Here is a 14265-nt window from a genome sequence, read left to right as displayed (position 1 = left end):
CATTAAGTACAAGTTCACTTTTGCTTTTCATTTTCTGTTGATCTTTGAGTAGAACCCTCCGACTTACTATCAGACAGAAAGGACGAGGATGGGCCTGTGCTTCCCCACCTCTCCCTGAGACACGCTCAGCGCCTCCTCTCACAAAGGACAACGTTTAAAAAAAATGGTTTGTGAACTTTGACCACAAAACCAGATTCCTCAGACAAACTGAAGTAAATATCAAGGTAGCAGAGCCTGCTCCAGTCTTACATTTCAAAGTTTATTACACCTCCCAAGCAAAGCTCTTCCCCGGAGGGTCATCCGCGTCTGAATTTGCAGAGGACGACCGGCCCTGGAGAAGCCGGACTGGGGTTTGTGTGTCCTTTTCATCCTAGCAAAGCTGTTCACCGACTCAGTGCCTCAGCATTTACAAAAGAACACCAGCTCTGGCAGTCACTCCATCCACGCAGGTGCCCGCCCCAGACCGCAGCAGTGCCACCGAGCAGGGTGCCACAGTGCAGGTGCCCTCCTGCCGCACGTCCAGGGCCGGAAGGGACAGCAGCCAGGGGTCACTGTGGGAGCACGAGCTCGTAGTCGTGCTCGGGTGTGCAGGAAGCGGCAGCGGCAGCAGCAGTCCTGAGCAGGGCGTACTCCGTTTCCGACTCCTCCCGGGGTCGCCTGCCTCCCTGCTGGGCAGCCTCCACATTCTCATAGCCATGGTCAGTGGAGGTCAGCGACGGCCAGCGCAGGGCCGCGTGCTTGATGACGGTGTAGCACACGTCCTCGCAGCCATCGCCAGCCTCAGCCTGCTCCTGCCACGCACAGAGAGAAAGGAGATCGCGGCCAGAGACCACCCATAGGTCTGAGCCAGGGCCTCCGCTCACTGGCCAGGCCCACACCCGGCGCGCCAGCCCCAAGCCCAGCCTGCGCTCCCCCTGGCCCTGCGGATGGGGAGCTGAGAACCTCAGCAGCAGGCGCCCGCTGCGGGTCTGCAAGTGCAGCTGCAGTGCATGCAAGCCGACCTCAGGACAGAACTGCTCCGGTCACACAGGGGGAAAGAAAACTGAAGCAACGTATACTCATTAAATGCAGAAGTCCTCGTGACACAGTTTCACAAAGAAACAGTGTTTGTGTGTATCCCTGATGTCTACCCTGCTTGTAAATGTAACACTGGCTCCTGCAATAAGTATTGGCAGGCAGTGTGCAAAGCTAAAGGGAATTAATTGTTACGCTGTTCAGATCTAATTGTAATTTTATTTGATTTTTGCCTGTTTTTGAAATAATAGCTTTGAAAATTAAATAATTCAAGGCAGAAGAATTGGGACCACAACAACATTAACTTTCTAATCATCTAGATCAGTTGAAATACATTAAAATTGTTATTTCCTTGCACATTTGCATTAGAATACCAAATAAATTACTTAAAATACGAAGGATCCTTCTATGTGCACTCAGAAATTTCAAGTATAGGAAGACAGAGGTGACTCCCCAATAAAATTATCTGTATTTTGACATTCCTGAAGAAAATGTAAGGAAAGATAATTCGGTTTTTGGTTTGCTTGATTTTGTTGACCTTCAATTACCTGATTAGAAGTGGAGGGAAATTCTTTACCTAGAGGATAAAAAACAAAAGAATGTGAGGCTTTCGCACCACCCCAGGTTGGGGAGAGGACAGGGACGGAAGGGACGAGAGGACCACACAGGGCAGGTGTCTGGACTCCAGGCATCGATCCACCTCACTGAGGCCAGAGTGAGAGAGGGTGCTGCTCCGCCCTGGACAGCAGGAAGGGGCAGGCACCACGACTTGCTTCACAGTTCTGATCTCCAGAACTGAAGTCTACTAAATTTGCGTTTTAAGGCACTGGACTTGTGGCATAGTGACAAAGAGTGACAGCAGTGACAGCAGTGACATTTCCTCTGGGCCGCTCCTGAGATGTCTCCGGCACCCTCCCAGTGCTGCCAGTGCTCTTACAGCTGTGACCTGAGCCCCGACTCCAGCACGCACGAACCCTGAGGCGTCAGTCCCGGGAAGATGACCGTTTCCCACCCAGGGTGCTCCGACCCCGTCAGTTCCGACCCCTTTGCTGAGTTCGAGCTGCTGCTTGCTCTGTTTGGGCAGATAGTGACTACTGAATGGGGTGGATATTCTCTTTTGCTCTAAAATTTCCAGAGCATGCTTGGACCTGATTGTCCGTGTTGGTTTCAATAGACCCATGTCTTCCCGGGTAGGTACTGTTCCTGGCCTCCCTTTGATACACAACTTCCTCAGGGTGCAAGTGGAGGAGCTCGTCACCCAGGGTCAGGGGGGACTCGGCTGAGGGAGACACTTGTCGGAGGATGGGGTTCAGGGAACTGAAGTTCCCCGTGCTGTTCCCACGTGCTTCTATGTGTCCATTCCTTCCCAGTGATTTCCTTTCTCCCTATGAGATATCTATTCACCCCATGTTCTCAGCAGGGTTTAGCATGGTCACGGCATGTTTGCAGTTTTAATCTGCAATTTAACATGCTTACTTCTAAATATTTTAACTGTATCAGTCCCAAGCAGGAAGCACTTCACCTGTAATCTCTTCCTGCACTTCACACTGACATGGGGCTTTCTAAATTCTTATTGCCAGTGTTATTCTTGCATTGTGTTCAGGCTACATAACTTCATTCTTTTATGATAAATGCAAAAAGCGAGGTGTACTTACATAATAAAATCATTACATAAGGCTACACTATATATAAATTACATAGATGTATGTAGTATTCCATGTTGGAAATTAGTCCGTTGAACAAGAATTTCCAGTTTTGAAGAATGGTTAACTATTAGAAATTCTTAGCTTACTTTGCTTCGCAGAATCTATTTAACTTGTTTGAGAGTCAAAGAATAGTCTAAGAATTGCTAAGGATCACTACCAAAAATACCAGGTTGTAGGTGTCAGAGTCAAGCACTTTCCTTCTAAGTAGCGATGATGGTCACATTTCATGTTCTGTGACTTCCCTAATTCTTTTTTTTTTTTTTTTAGATGTTAGTAGATTTCAGATTATTACACACACAGATTGCTTCAGGAGTCACAGATTGAACCACTCAGAATCTGAGTATTTGCGTTTAAAGGCAAATAATCCTGTCATTGTTGTTCCTATTCTATAACGATTGTTCATCCTTAAAAATCAGATTATAGGCATGCCTTGCCGTGTGGAGACTGGCCACACATAAGGCCGAAATCCTCTGAAGAGGTATACCTGGCCCCCTGCCTCTCCCTCCGGGCAGCAGGACAGGGCTCTCTGGGAGGGTTCTGTCCCTGCACCAAGGTGGCGACAAGATACACCCTGACCACTCCCCTGCCTTGGAGACCGTGTCCTGCTGTCCCGCAGTGTGAGTGTGAAAGCCTCTCTGTTGGTCATGTCTACAGACTGCCTTCTGTGAACAGCTCCATGTCCATGTGACTGAGTAAAACCTTGCTGCTTCTTCTGATGATCAGTCGTGTACTAACAAGGTTCCTAGACCCAAGCTGAGACCCGTGTAAGAACTGAGGCTGGCAAAGGGCTCTCTGTCTCCCAGTCCCCTCGCTCCAAGCAGGTGCAGCCAGGACCACCTGCCTGTCTGGAGGGTCTAGAGGGACCCAGCTCTCAGCTTTCCAGCGCCCAGAGCTTCTGTCATTCTCAGATCACAGCTACATCTTCCATGCCAGCCACGGCCACCAGCGCTCTGGGGAATTTCCCCTGCTTTGTCCTCTTCCACCTTTTCAGGACCTTGGTCATGGCTGTTGCTCACATGGTGAATCTCCCCTCCGAAGATTCTTAACTAACCCCACCCCCCGTAGCTGCAAGGTCCCTATGTCAGCACAGGAACCCAAATCCACAGACTCCAGAAACAAACCGAACCCAGATGTCTGTTGGTGGCTTTGTTCTGCCTACCACACTTGTATTTATTCTTCTGGACAAAAACACAATCATCTGAACATGCCGGAGTATGAGAGTGTTAAAGGGAATGCACAAAGCAGCCTGCTGAAATGGCCAGGAAAACCTTTCTCCAAGCCCATGAAATACACACTGTTTTCTGAAACGCAAATCGACTTTGTAAGATCAATTGGAATTCCTGTTACGGTTTGCAAGGCATTAGCAGCTTGTGACATCTTTTCTGCTACTCAACACAGCTGTGATTGACACAAAAGTTGGTGCCAGGAATGGTTTAAGGAAATAAACACCTCAGGCTCTGAGGTCTAGGCTCCGCTGCAGGCCCTGGCTGGGTGCAGAGGTCGAGCAGATGCCATCAACATCAGACAGAGGACCCGAGTAACCACAGCACGCATGGCAAAGGCCCACGGCTGTCTGCTTGTGGGCACCTAGACCGGGCTCCAAAGACCACCAGGGCCAGAGGAAGAACGTCAGGTCTGGCTCACAGCAGAGCACAGAGCAGAGAGCCGGAAGTGGGCCCAGCTAACGCGAGGCTCAGGGACTAGGCCAAGAACCAAACTGCCCAGAAGACGTCTGCGCCGGCCTCACCCGCTCACAAGGTGCAGGACGAGCTCCCAATCTGCGCATGCGCTGTGAGTCTGCAGGCCTGGCAGGTGCGGTGCGCAGGCGCACGGGCCCGCTAGCGCAGCGCCGCCCTGGTTCCGACTTGGGCAGCTGGCTGGTCCGGAGGAAATGCCAATTCATGAATGAAAAGCGGCACTCCTCCTTACAGAAGTCAGGAAACAGTCTAGCTGACCCTCGGGGTGATGATTTTGGTTGCGTCCCCAGCTAATTTCCTTTTTTATTTTGGGGGGTGGTTTTTTTTTTTTTTTTTGGTACTGGGAATCAAACTCAGGGCGTGATGCTTGCCAGGCAGGCGCTATGTCACTGAGCTACATCCCCAGCCCTTAATTTCCTTTTTGAGACTGTGTAAAGGATGGCTGGTCACAGACTCTTGCAGCGCTCACTGGATGGCCGCTTGAGTTGCAGTAGTTGCTGCCCATGAGGTCCCTTCAGTGACCAAAGCACCTATGGTGAACACCCAGTGGGCAGCTCCTTTACACACCCAAGGTCACCAGCCCAGGGCTCCCTCACCATCATCAAAATGACAAGTGACTAATAAAATAATAAATAGAAAAGGAAACAATGAGAAAGATGCATCGTGATGGGACCCGAAAAGTTTAACACAGAAGTGCCAGGCATGGTGGCACACACCTGTAATCCAAGGTACAGGAAGGCTGAGGCAGGAGGATCACCATTTTGAGGTTGACCTTAGAAATTTATCCAGGTCCTGTCTCAAAATAAAAATATAAAAAACTCTGGGTTTGGCCCCACTACCATAGATTTAAAAAAAGAAAAGAAAAAGAGGATATGCTGAACACTTTTAAGCTTAGAGATTTCAAATTCCAACTGGAGGACAAATTTGATGGGAAATATAAAGTTGACAAAATGAAAGGGACATTACGAAGAATCTACCACTGCAAAAGTGTTTGCCTGTGTACAAAAAAGTGTTCTTCAACATACATGCCGTCCTGCAGACTGTCTCATCCAAAAATTCTACTGAAGATCAGAAGAAGAATGACCGAGCACACACAGACATTCTAGAAACTTAGGGCAGGTCACTAAGGAGCACCGTGGTTTTAGATCTGACCTGGAAAGTGCAGTGTTGGGGAGTAGGAAGCAGGCAGCCAGAAGCTGGGAACCAGAGCCAAGGGCGCTGTCAGACAGAGAAAGGAGGAAATTTCCAGGAGGAAACAGGGGCAAGGCTTGCAAGTGCAAAAGATGGGGCAATAAGATTGAGGTGGACGATTGGCCTTCCAAGGCTGATGTCAGCACTTAGCAGTGGGAAGCAGTATTTGCATTTTTAACACAACCCACAGCTAGGAGTGTACTTTATCCCCTAGGGAAGTGTGGTCTTGGATGGGTACAGGCAGCTGAGATCACTGTCACGACAATCTTATCCGTGAGGCACTCCAACTACTTCCAAACATGTTCTACTTAGGGCTTCAGTGCCATTTGGTGACATGAGTCTATTTCGCAGCCCATGGAATTTGCTCACATATGATTTGTATTTGCTAATTATACTTTGAAAAAACTAGAATGAAAGGAAGAAACCATCCTCAGGGAACGAACGGCATCCTCTTACTTGTCCATTTGCAGAAATCACACAATTACCGCGCAATCACTGCCAGGTCTCATTCCAAGGAACCCTCCATACGGCACCAAAGCTAGCAGAAGTTTGGCTCATTTCTTCCCACACAGATAATTAAATGTTGTCCAGAATAAGTCCTATAAAATACCACTGTGATACAAAAACAATGTGCTCACTTTTAAGGGACAATAGAGATTACAAACCACGTCTCTTCCCGTCTTCTTTAAAACCCTGTTGGGGGGCTGGGGATTTAGCTCAGCGGCACAGCGCCTGCCTGGCAAGCGCAATGTCGTGAGTTGGATTCCCAGTACCGGAAAACAAACAAACAAACAAAAAAAAAACCCTGTCGGGAGAACGACTGATAATTGGGACATTTAAACTTACACCTCTGTAATGTGAAGAATCTTAGGAAGCAAGGACTTACTTTTCCCATCTTGTCCTTGACTTTCTCCTTCAGATGTGGTCATTTCCTGCCTACAAGGAAAGAGACAGATGGCAGTGTGAGATACTTCTGATCCTGAAGATGTGCCTCAGGGAAGCACCGGACTGCTCCGCTCTAAGCCAGGATTCGATGCAAAAGGCCACGATCAGGCACGGCTCACCAGCCTGCCCTTAGCACTCTCCGAAAGCCCAGGAAAGCCAGGCAGGGAGGAGCTCAGGAGTCACTGGATCATAGCACCACTCCCACCCCCACACATCCAGAAGCACAGGTGTCATGTGACAGACTTCAGGACAGGTCCGGGGGAGAGGAAAGTCCTGAGTCTCTCTGTTGTTCTCTCTGAGTAGGTGGAAATCCTACAGGGGAACCCTACGCTGGAGCCTGAAATCCTCCAGATTCCCGTGCCCACCTCCCACTTCCATGAACAAGCGCAGGGCAGTGGCAGCAGAAGCAAGCGAGAGAGCATGTGAGCCCACGGGACACGAGGGCTAGGGCAGTCTGCACACACAGCACTCTCCTAAGTGTGAGGGGGACACGGGCAGCACAGGGCGTGGACTACAGTGACCTGTCCACCCTCGACGGCAGCGCACAGTGAGGAGAGCCAGGCAGAGGGAAGGAAGTGTTTGGTTTGCTCCCTGGACACAACACATGTGCAAACACACACAAACACACACACACACACACACACACAGTGTTATATCACACATGACCTGCTTCCTGTAAAAGTTACGAAAGTGAGATGGGTCACAAAAATAAACAGAAAGGAAAAACAATTTATCAAGGGAGATAAATCAGTATCTGTTCATTTAATACTAATAATAATAGGAAAAGAAAAGTAGGCTGGCCTAAATCAGGAAAATAACAGAAGGGAATGGTGAAATCTTTAGAGAAATTGAAGCAACACCAAAAGCTTCAGTCAGTAAAGTGAATTCTACTAAATATAAAGAGTGGCATTTCAGCTTCGTTGCAATGAAAATTAAGTAGCAGAAAACGAGGAGGTAGAATGGTCAGAGAAAGGACAGTAATTTTGAAAAGTAAAGGTTACATGCACACACGTAACTTCTGTGCCTAGAGATGAAACCCAAACAAATGAACGCAGTCAAAGAAATAGAAAAGAAGTGTTGAAGTGAAGATGTGAGGGGAAAGTGGATTTCTCAGCACAGGAGGGGAAGCTGCCTGGGTCCCCGAGACACGGTGCCCACAGCTGATAGCGCGCACTGTGACTTGATTTGCCAACACAGCCGACCCGCGGGGCGGGCAGGGCCAGCGGAGTTACCTGGTTAATGAGCTTGATTCTAGGAGTCATTTCACAGTGTGCACACAGATCAAAATATCACGCTATATACCTTAAATGGGTACAATTTTACTATTATTTGCACCTCAAAGTTCTGCAATTTTTAAAAATAAGGACATAGAAAAAGTAAAATTTTATGATTCTGGGGGTGGGAGGGCAGAATAAGTTATGATTCCTTGCACATCAATGAGGAAAATAAATAAAACCCAGGCACCTGTGAAGGGGCGACCATGGGCAGGCTATCAGAGTTGAATGATTGTGGGTGTGAGAGCTGCACCCAACCTGGGGTGGATAGTTTGCATATGTAAGGTAGAGGAAGAAGCTGCTTGAGGCTATCCTTTCCCATTCCGCCCTGGTGAGTGCTTGCGGGTTAGCTGTGTGCTGCCGCCCTGAGATGCAGCTCTCTGCAATGTGCCACTCTGCCTTATAATCCTGCCAAGTACGGATTAAAACTTCCACGAACTGTAAGCGAAATAAACCTTTCCCTCCTTAATTTTGGGCGTCAGGTATTTTGTCCCAGCAGCGAGAAAAAAGTAACCAAGACAGGTACTTTGGGCGGCCCGGCCCTCAGCCTGGAGAAGGAGCCAGGGAAGTCCCAAAGAAAGGGACTGGATCAGGCTGTCTGTGTTACTCCTCAAAGCAGGCGGGCCCACGGCACCTCAGAAGGAGAGAAGCAGAACCACTGCGCGAGCATGTTTGCACTCTGTAGCACGCAAAGTCGGACTCCGAAGAAGTAGAGAACAGAGAGCCCAGCTCAGCTGTCTGAGCGTGCAGGGGGGCCCGGTCTAGGCTGCACTGGGGTCATCACACGCCCTGCCCCTCCCTCTGACTCCACAGCAGGCCCAGCCGCACCCTGCAGGGAAGTCACTCCCAAGCCTCGGCAGGACTGCAGAGTCCCCAGAGTCTCCCTGGGTTTTCTGGGCCTGCGTTCCAGACAAAACTGTGCCCCCTCGAAATGCAGTGATGAAAGAAGTCTTTATCCTGGGACCTCAGAATGCGCCTGTGTGAGGACAGGGGCTTTGCAGCGGTAATAAATTTAAAACGGGGTCAGGGCGGAGGCTTCATCCAAGCCAGCCATGTCCTCACCAGGCGCAGTGATCAGGCACAGAGAGGTAACGCAGTGCAGAGGCCAAGGCAGCAGGGGCTGCAAGCCCAGTGGGAGCTCGGAGGGAGGACTCGCCCTGCCCACGCTGACTCGGACCCCAGCCTCCGGCCGGTGAAGATAAGTTCTTTCTGCTGCTGCTGCTAAAGCCACTGGGCCGTGGCACTTTGCTGTGGCCTCCAGGAAACTCGGGTTAGTAGATCGGAGGGAGCTGTACCAGGCAAGACCACACAAGAGCTCCTTCCACCCTTTGGTGTCCAGAGGGACAGCAGCGATTCCCTGCACCCTGATCCTCCCCGAGGTGCTCACACTGCAGGGCAGCTGGTCCTGAGCCTCCCTCCTCCACCTCAGGTAAAGGATGGCACCAGGGGGCACGAGAGAGTTGGGAACCCGGAGTCCAGGCGGCAGCACACCCAGACAGCTGGAATCAAGACGAAGAACGCAAAAGGAAACGTGCAGTCAACAAGAGAGCAGAAGCTGAACCTCTCTCGGTCAGAGCAAAACTGAAGAAAACAAGGACAGGAAATGTCAGGAACAGATATTAACGGAGTTTTGTAATTAGTACATTTCAAAGTTATGGCTCTGATGATGCTATATGAAGTAGGTCAGACACACAGGCTTGAATATTACATGGTTTCTCTCCTATTAGAACCCCAAAATGGAAATGATCAACAGCAAAATAAAAGACGGATGATAGGAAGCAGGGAGGTGCGCTGTCTGCAGACTGGAAGGGGCCAAGCGACAGAGAGAGCAGGGCTGTGAAAACGGTGGAGATGCGCTGTGCACACAGGCCAGCTCCCCGCAGCAGAGGAGGGTGACCGCCTTGTGCTACAGACGCGGACCAGTAGCGATTGAAAACACTGGCGATTCTAGAACAAAAGAGCAGAGAATACGTTCAAGACCGTGGGGCCTAACCACAGGCACACTGTGCTAACTGCCGTTTCTCTACCTTCACCCAGCCGGGCCCCACCGAGGCCTCACCGACCCTCCCCAACTCCACTCTCCGCTCCTATCCAGCCCTGACCACACAGCCCCCGCAGGCCGCCCCCTCCCCCGCCTCTGCTGACCAGTGAGGTCACTCACTCCCGCCTCAAGGGCCGCGTCTTTACGTCCCACATTTGAATGAGAGCATGGAACAGACGCAAGGAGCTGCTCAGAGGAAAGCTCCATCCTTACATAGTCTGCTCCTACCCAGGAAACTGAAGAAAACGATCTGCATCCACTCACAATAGGCACAAATAGGAAAAAAAAACTAAGGAGAGGAAAAACGAGAATTCAGTGACGATAAAGCAGGCATCTTATGGCATCTTGCAGAAGAGCAAAACAGAAATTAGACCAGTTATTGAGGGCCGGGAGTGATGCAAATTGTGCCTGTCTTGAATGTGGTGGGTGCATGACGGACGAGGTGCGATTTCTACACTCGGAAATTGGATGCATAGGAAGGATGAATTTCACTATATTGCAAATCTGCAGACTTGCATTTAAAGGTTCCATGAGTTGAAAGAGTCCTACTGCCCTTATTGTAAAGTTACAAATTGAAAAAATGATATTCTAGTAAAAAATATGATAGTCAAAGTTGACTCAGGAAGATATAAAAAGTGAGTCTTTACTCAAAGAGTACCATCCAGTGAAGCAGTGGGAAGAAAGCTGCGTCTGCCCCTGCACAGGAAGACGGGCCTCTCTGACCAGCGCAGTAAAGCTGGCCAGCTCTTCCCACCTGGACGCGGGTCAGCACCTAAGTCTGTCTCACGGATCCCCCTGGAAGATGTGCTTCCATTTAGCATGTCTGTTCGTCGTGAAGACTTTCCGGTATCTGAAAATGTTAACACTTTAGTTTCTTTGGCAAGAATTTTGAGACTAACAGCTAATACAGATCTCCCTTCCTTTTTGATTACTGGTTTACTTATTTATTGCTGGAGCTGGGGCGGAACGCAGGGCTCACGCTTGCAGGGCAAGTGCTCCGGCTGGAGCTGCTTCTCCAGCCCCAGTTCTCACTTCGACCTGAAAACACAGAAACCTCGTGCAATTCCTAGATCTTAGCTAATTAAAAATCTCATTTAAATGCTAAATTAAAAGCCCACTTTAAATGACTGAATACAGAACCCACTCTGGTAGTGTAAGAAAAGGTCTGGAGTCCGTCACATCCTCAGGACCTTGCTATTTCCTCTCCAGCTACAAACCATGAAGGGTCTGCACAGGGCCCCAGGACGAGCATAGCACTGCTCTCTTGCTACAAGTCAGCCAGCTGCTGTCTGCTACACAGAGGGGAGGACGGAGGTAAACTCCTGTGAGAAACCCATGCCTGCAGACACAGTTCTGGTCCCGAGCAACACTGGGCCCTGCCCTGAGCACTCCAGCCCCGGAGACCATGGAGAGAAGCAGGGACCATGTCAGAGACAGAAACCCATACCAGCTGGGCAGGAGGCATACACCACTCCGGGAGGCTGAGGCAGGAAGAGTGCAAAATCTAGCTCAGTCTGGGCAAATTAGTAATTTAGCCAGACCCTGTCTCAAAATAAAAAATAAAATAAGCAAATAAAAAGGACTGGGGATAGAGCTCAGTGTGCAGGCTCGGGGCTCAATCCCTGGCAGAGAAAAAGAAGAGAGGGGAGGGGAGGGGAGGGAAGGAAAATAGAGGAGGAGGCAGGGGGAAGGGAGGGGAGGGGAGCAGAGAGGAAGGAAGCAGAGGAACGGAGAGTGAAGGGGAGGAGGAAAAGAAACCCAGAGCCTGAGATGGGAGATTAGAGGAGGCCGAGTGCGGTTCTGAGAAGCTCCGGTTAGCAAACGCAGCAGGGTGTTTCTGTTCATCTCGGGGGTGAGATCCAAGGTCCAGATATCTGCTATCTCGTGCTCCTTTTTCTTCTTTTTTCCACTGAGTGCCCTTGAGGGCTGGGCATCAGATAGAGGCTAGCGGGTCACACAGACGCAGTGAGCTCTTTCCGGCGGTGCACATGTCCGGGGAGACTGAGGGATGACCTGCAGAGCTGCACTGAGACCCAGGCCAGTGCAAATGCAAATGCAAGAAGGAGCAGCAGCAGGAAGCCTTGGTGTGGAAGCGAAGCCCCTCCGTGGCCCAGCCGGAGGTGTCCAAGGACAGCAGGAAAGGCAGCCTCTCCGGAGGGTTGCCGCCCCTCAGTCCAGGCACAGGAAAGGGCTGTGGACAGAGACAGCAGCGCGTCCCAGGGTCCTGCAGCCCCGACCCGGGGGCAGAAGAGCCCAGGAGGAGAGTGGGGGCGGGGGGCGCAGGGGGAGAGCCGTGGAGGACCAGTGCTTCCCAGGTTGTGGGTCCTGGGGAAGAGCTCAGGTTTCATTCCCGTGCAGCGGGAAACAGCAGAAAGGTCTTAAGCAAGGAAAAGGTGCTGGAGGCTAAGTGCTTGCAGGCGGAGTCTGGACACAGATCCCAGCAGAACGTCCTCTTACCGTCTCCTTTTCACGCCTCGATTCCCCTTCCTGTTCTTCCTCGGATTCTTTCCCACACAACTGGATGGGAAGACAGAGACGTTATCACCACGCGACAAACTTTGCATCCCCCCACCTAAGTTTCCCAACCAGGAAAATCTTTCCTTCACCACATTTGGCTGGGTCTTTCACTTAGGAGCAACAACGTTTTTTGAGTTCTTTATATGTTCTACATAGTAGTCTGAGACCATAATTATGTGCAATGAATCAGACACACGAGCTTGAATATCACATGGTTTCTCTTATATGAGAAATCCAAAGGATAAATGAAGAGGAAAATAAAAGACAGGTTAGGAACCAAAGAGATGTATCGTTCTCAAGAGACAGAGGGGAGGGGAGGAGAGGGGAGGGAAGAGCATTGAGAAGTGTTGTGTTAAGTGCTGACTCCACACCAGGGGTGTACATACTATCTACTACAAACATGTGCTAATAAATAAGTGAAAAATGTCTTCTCTCAGTGCCTAACTCTGCTTTCTCTCACCATGGACAAATACTTGTGAGTACACACGTCAGAGATTAGCCTCAGAGACCGATCTTCCATCCCCCAAAGGCCGTGGTCAAACCTTTGACCCTCTCAGTCTTGTATTGATCAACAGAGAGGCCCCGGGGTTGCACTTTGATTCTCAGAGATGGAAGTTTTTGAATTTCAGAAGAGGTGCGAGGTCCTGGTGAGGTGAGGGGTCCTGGTGAGGTGAGGGGTCCTGGTGAGGTGAGGGGTCCTGGTGAGGTGAGGGGTCCTGGTGAGGTGAGGACCAGGGGCAGCGTGGAGCCCCGGGGTTGCACAGGACCCAGCCGTGGGGGCTGTGAGGACTCTGCTGCGCAGGGCACCGTGCGCCTCTTCAGACCTCTGCTGTCTTTTGCATATTACTCTTGATCGCCCATCAGTTAGTCATTGGTCTGATAACCAGGCCAACATAAATGATGAGTTTGAGGTCAGACAAATCGCGTGATGCTGGTTGTCAGTGACTCACTACCCCATGTGACTCAGTTACTCACCTCCCTCCCGGACTAGTTGTCCAAACAGCGTTTCTCTGAATGGTGTTAAGTTTTGCCTGATGTACAACCGGCACTAATATGTAATCATGACACCCAGATGTGACCATGGCTGTGAAGAGGATACGAAAATCTCTGAGGCAGCCACTGCACAAAGAAAGGCATTCCTCCTTCCATACCCCTGATGCTAGCCTGTCTCCCCACTTCTATACATGTCGGCATGCAGCAGATTTCAAACTCTGAACCTCAGTCCTGCTTTCTGGAAGTTCTCGGGAAGACATTTCCTCAGCGTTGATCAGGACTCCACTCTCCAATCTTCTGTCCCCTTCTCCAACTTTTCCAAACATTAACACTTTTTTGAAAGCCACAAACAAAACTCAGCATCACTTTCATAGATGTAAAGGCCCTGAAGAAACTAGGTATTAAAGATCATTCCTCAAAATAGTAAAGGCCACAATCCCATATTGTTTTATACAATAAACCCACAGCAATGCCATGAGTGGGGAAAATGTGAAACTGTTTCCTCTAAAGTCAGGAACAAGCCAAGGCTCTCCAAATGGTTGCTGAAAGTTTAGCTACAGCAATCAGATGAAAGGAAGAAACAAAAGAGATACAAATAGGAAGGGACAAAGTCAAATTATCCTTGTTGACAGCTGATAAAATCCTACATTTAGAGGGCTTTACAGACTTCACCCAAGACTTTTAGAACTGATAAAGAATTCAGCAAATTAGCAGGATGTACAATCAACATTAAAAATTAATATCTTTCCTATATACCAGTAATGGTCTAGCTGAGAAAGAAATTAGAAACAATCCCACTCACAGTAGTCCCCCACCCCAAAAAAGAAACCAAAAACACCTAGTGGTCAATCTACCCAAGGAGGTGAGGGGCTTTACAGTGAAAATTA

General features: G+C 49.7%; 1 protein-coding gene across 1 annotated transcript in view; it reads right to left on the bottom strand.

Moving 5' to 3' along the window:
- Positions 1 to 240: 240 nt before the first annotated feature.
- Positions 241 to 14265, bottom strand: part of Gcsaml (germinal center-associated, signaling and motility-like) — a 32657-nt gene continuing 18632 nt past the window's right edge. Inside the window, exons 8-11 of the mRNA XM_013509730.1 lie at positions 12326 to 12385; positions 6495 to 6544; positions 1563 to 1591; positions 241 to 791 (exon numbers count right to left, since the gene is read on the bottom strand). Coding sequence (XP_013365184.1) covers positions 549 to 791; positions 1563 to 1591; positions 6495 to 6544; positions 12326 to 12385 — 382 coding nt within the window. The 3' untranslated portion in view covers positions 241 to 548. The remainder of the gene's footprint in view (positions 792 to 1562; positions 1592 to 6494; positions 6545 to 12325; positions 12386 to 14265) is intronic.

This window comes from Chinchilla lanigera, unplaced genomic scaffold (assembly GCF_000276665.1).
Source record: "Chinchilla lanigera isolate Chin_1 unplaced genomic scaffold, ChiLan1.0 scaffold00180, whole genome shotgun sequence".
Taxonomy (NCBI): domain Eukaryota; kingdom Metazoa; phylum Chordata; class Mammalia; order Rodentia; family Chinchillidae; genus Chinchilla; species Chinchilla lanigera.
This window is presented reverse-complemented; position numbering and strand designations above follow the sequence as displayed.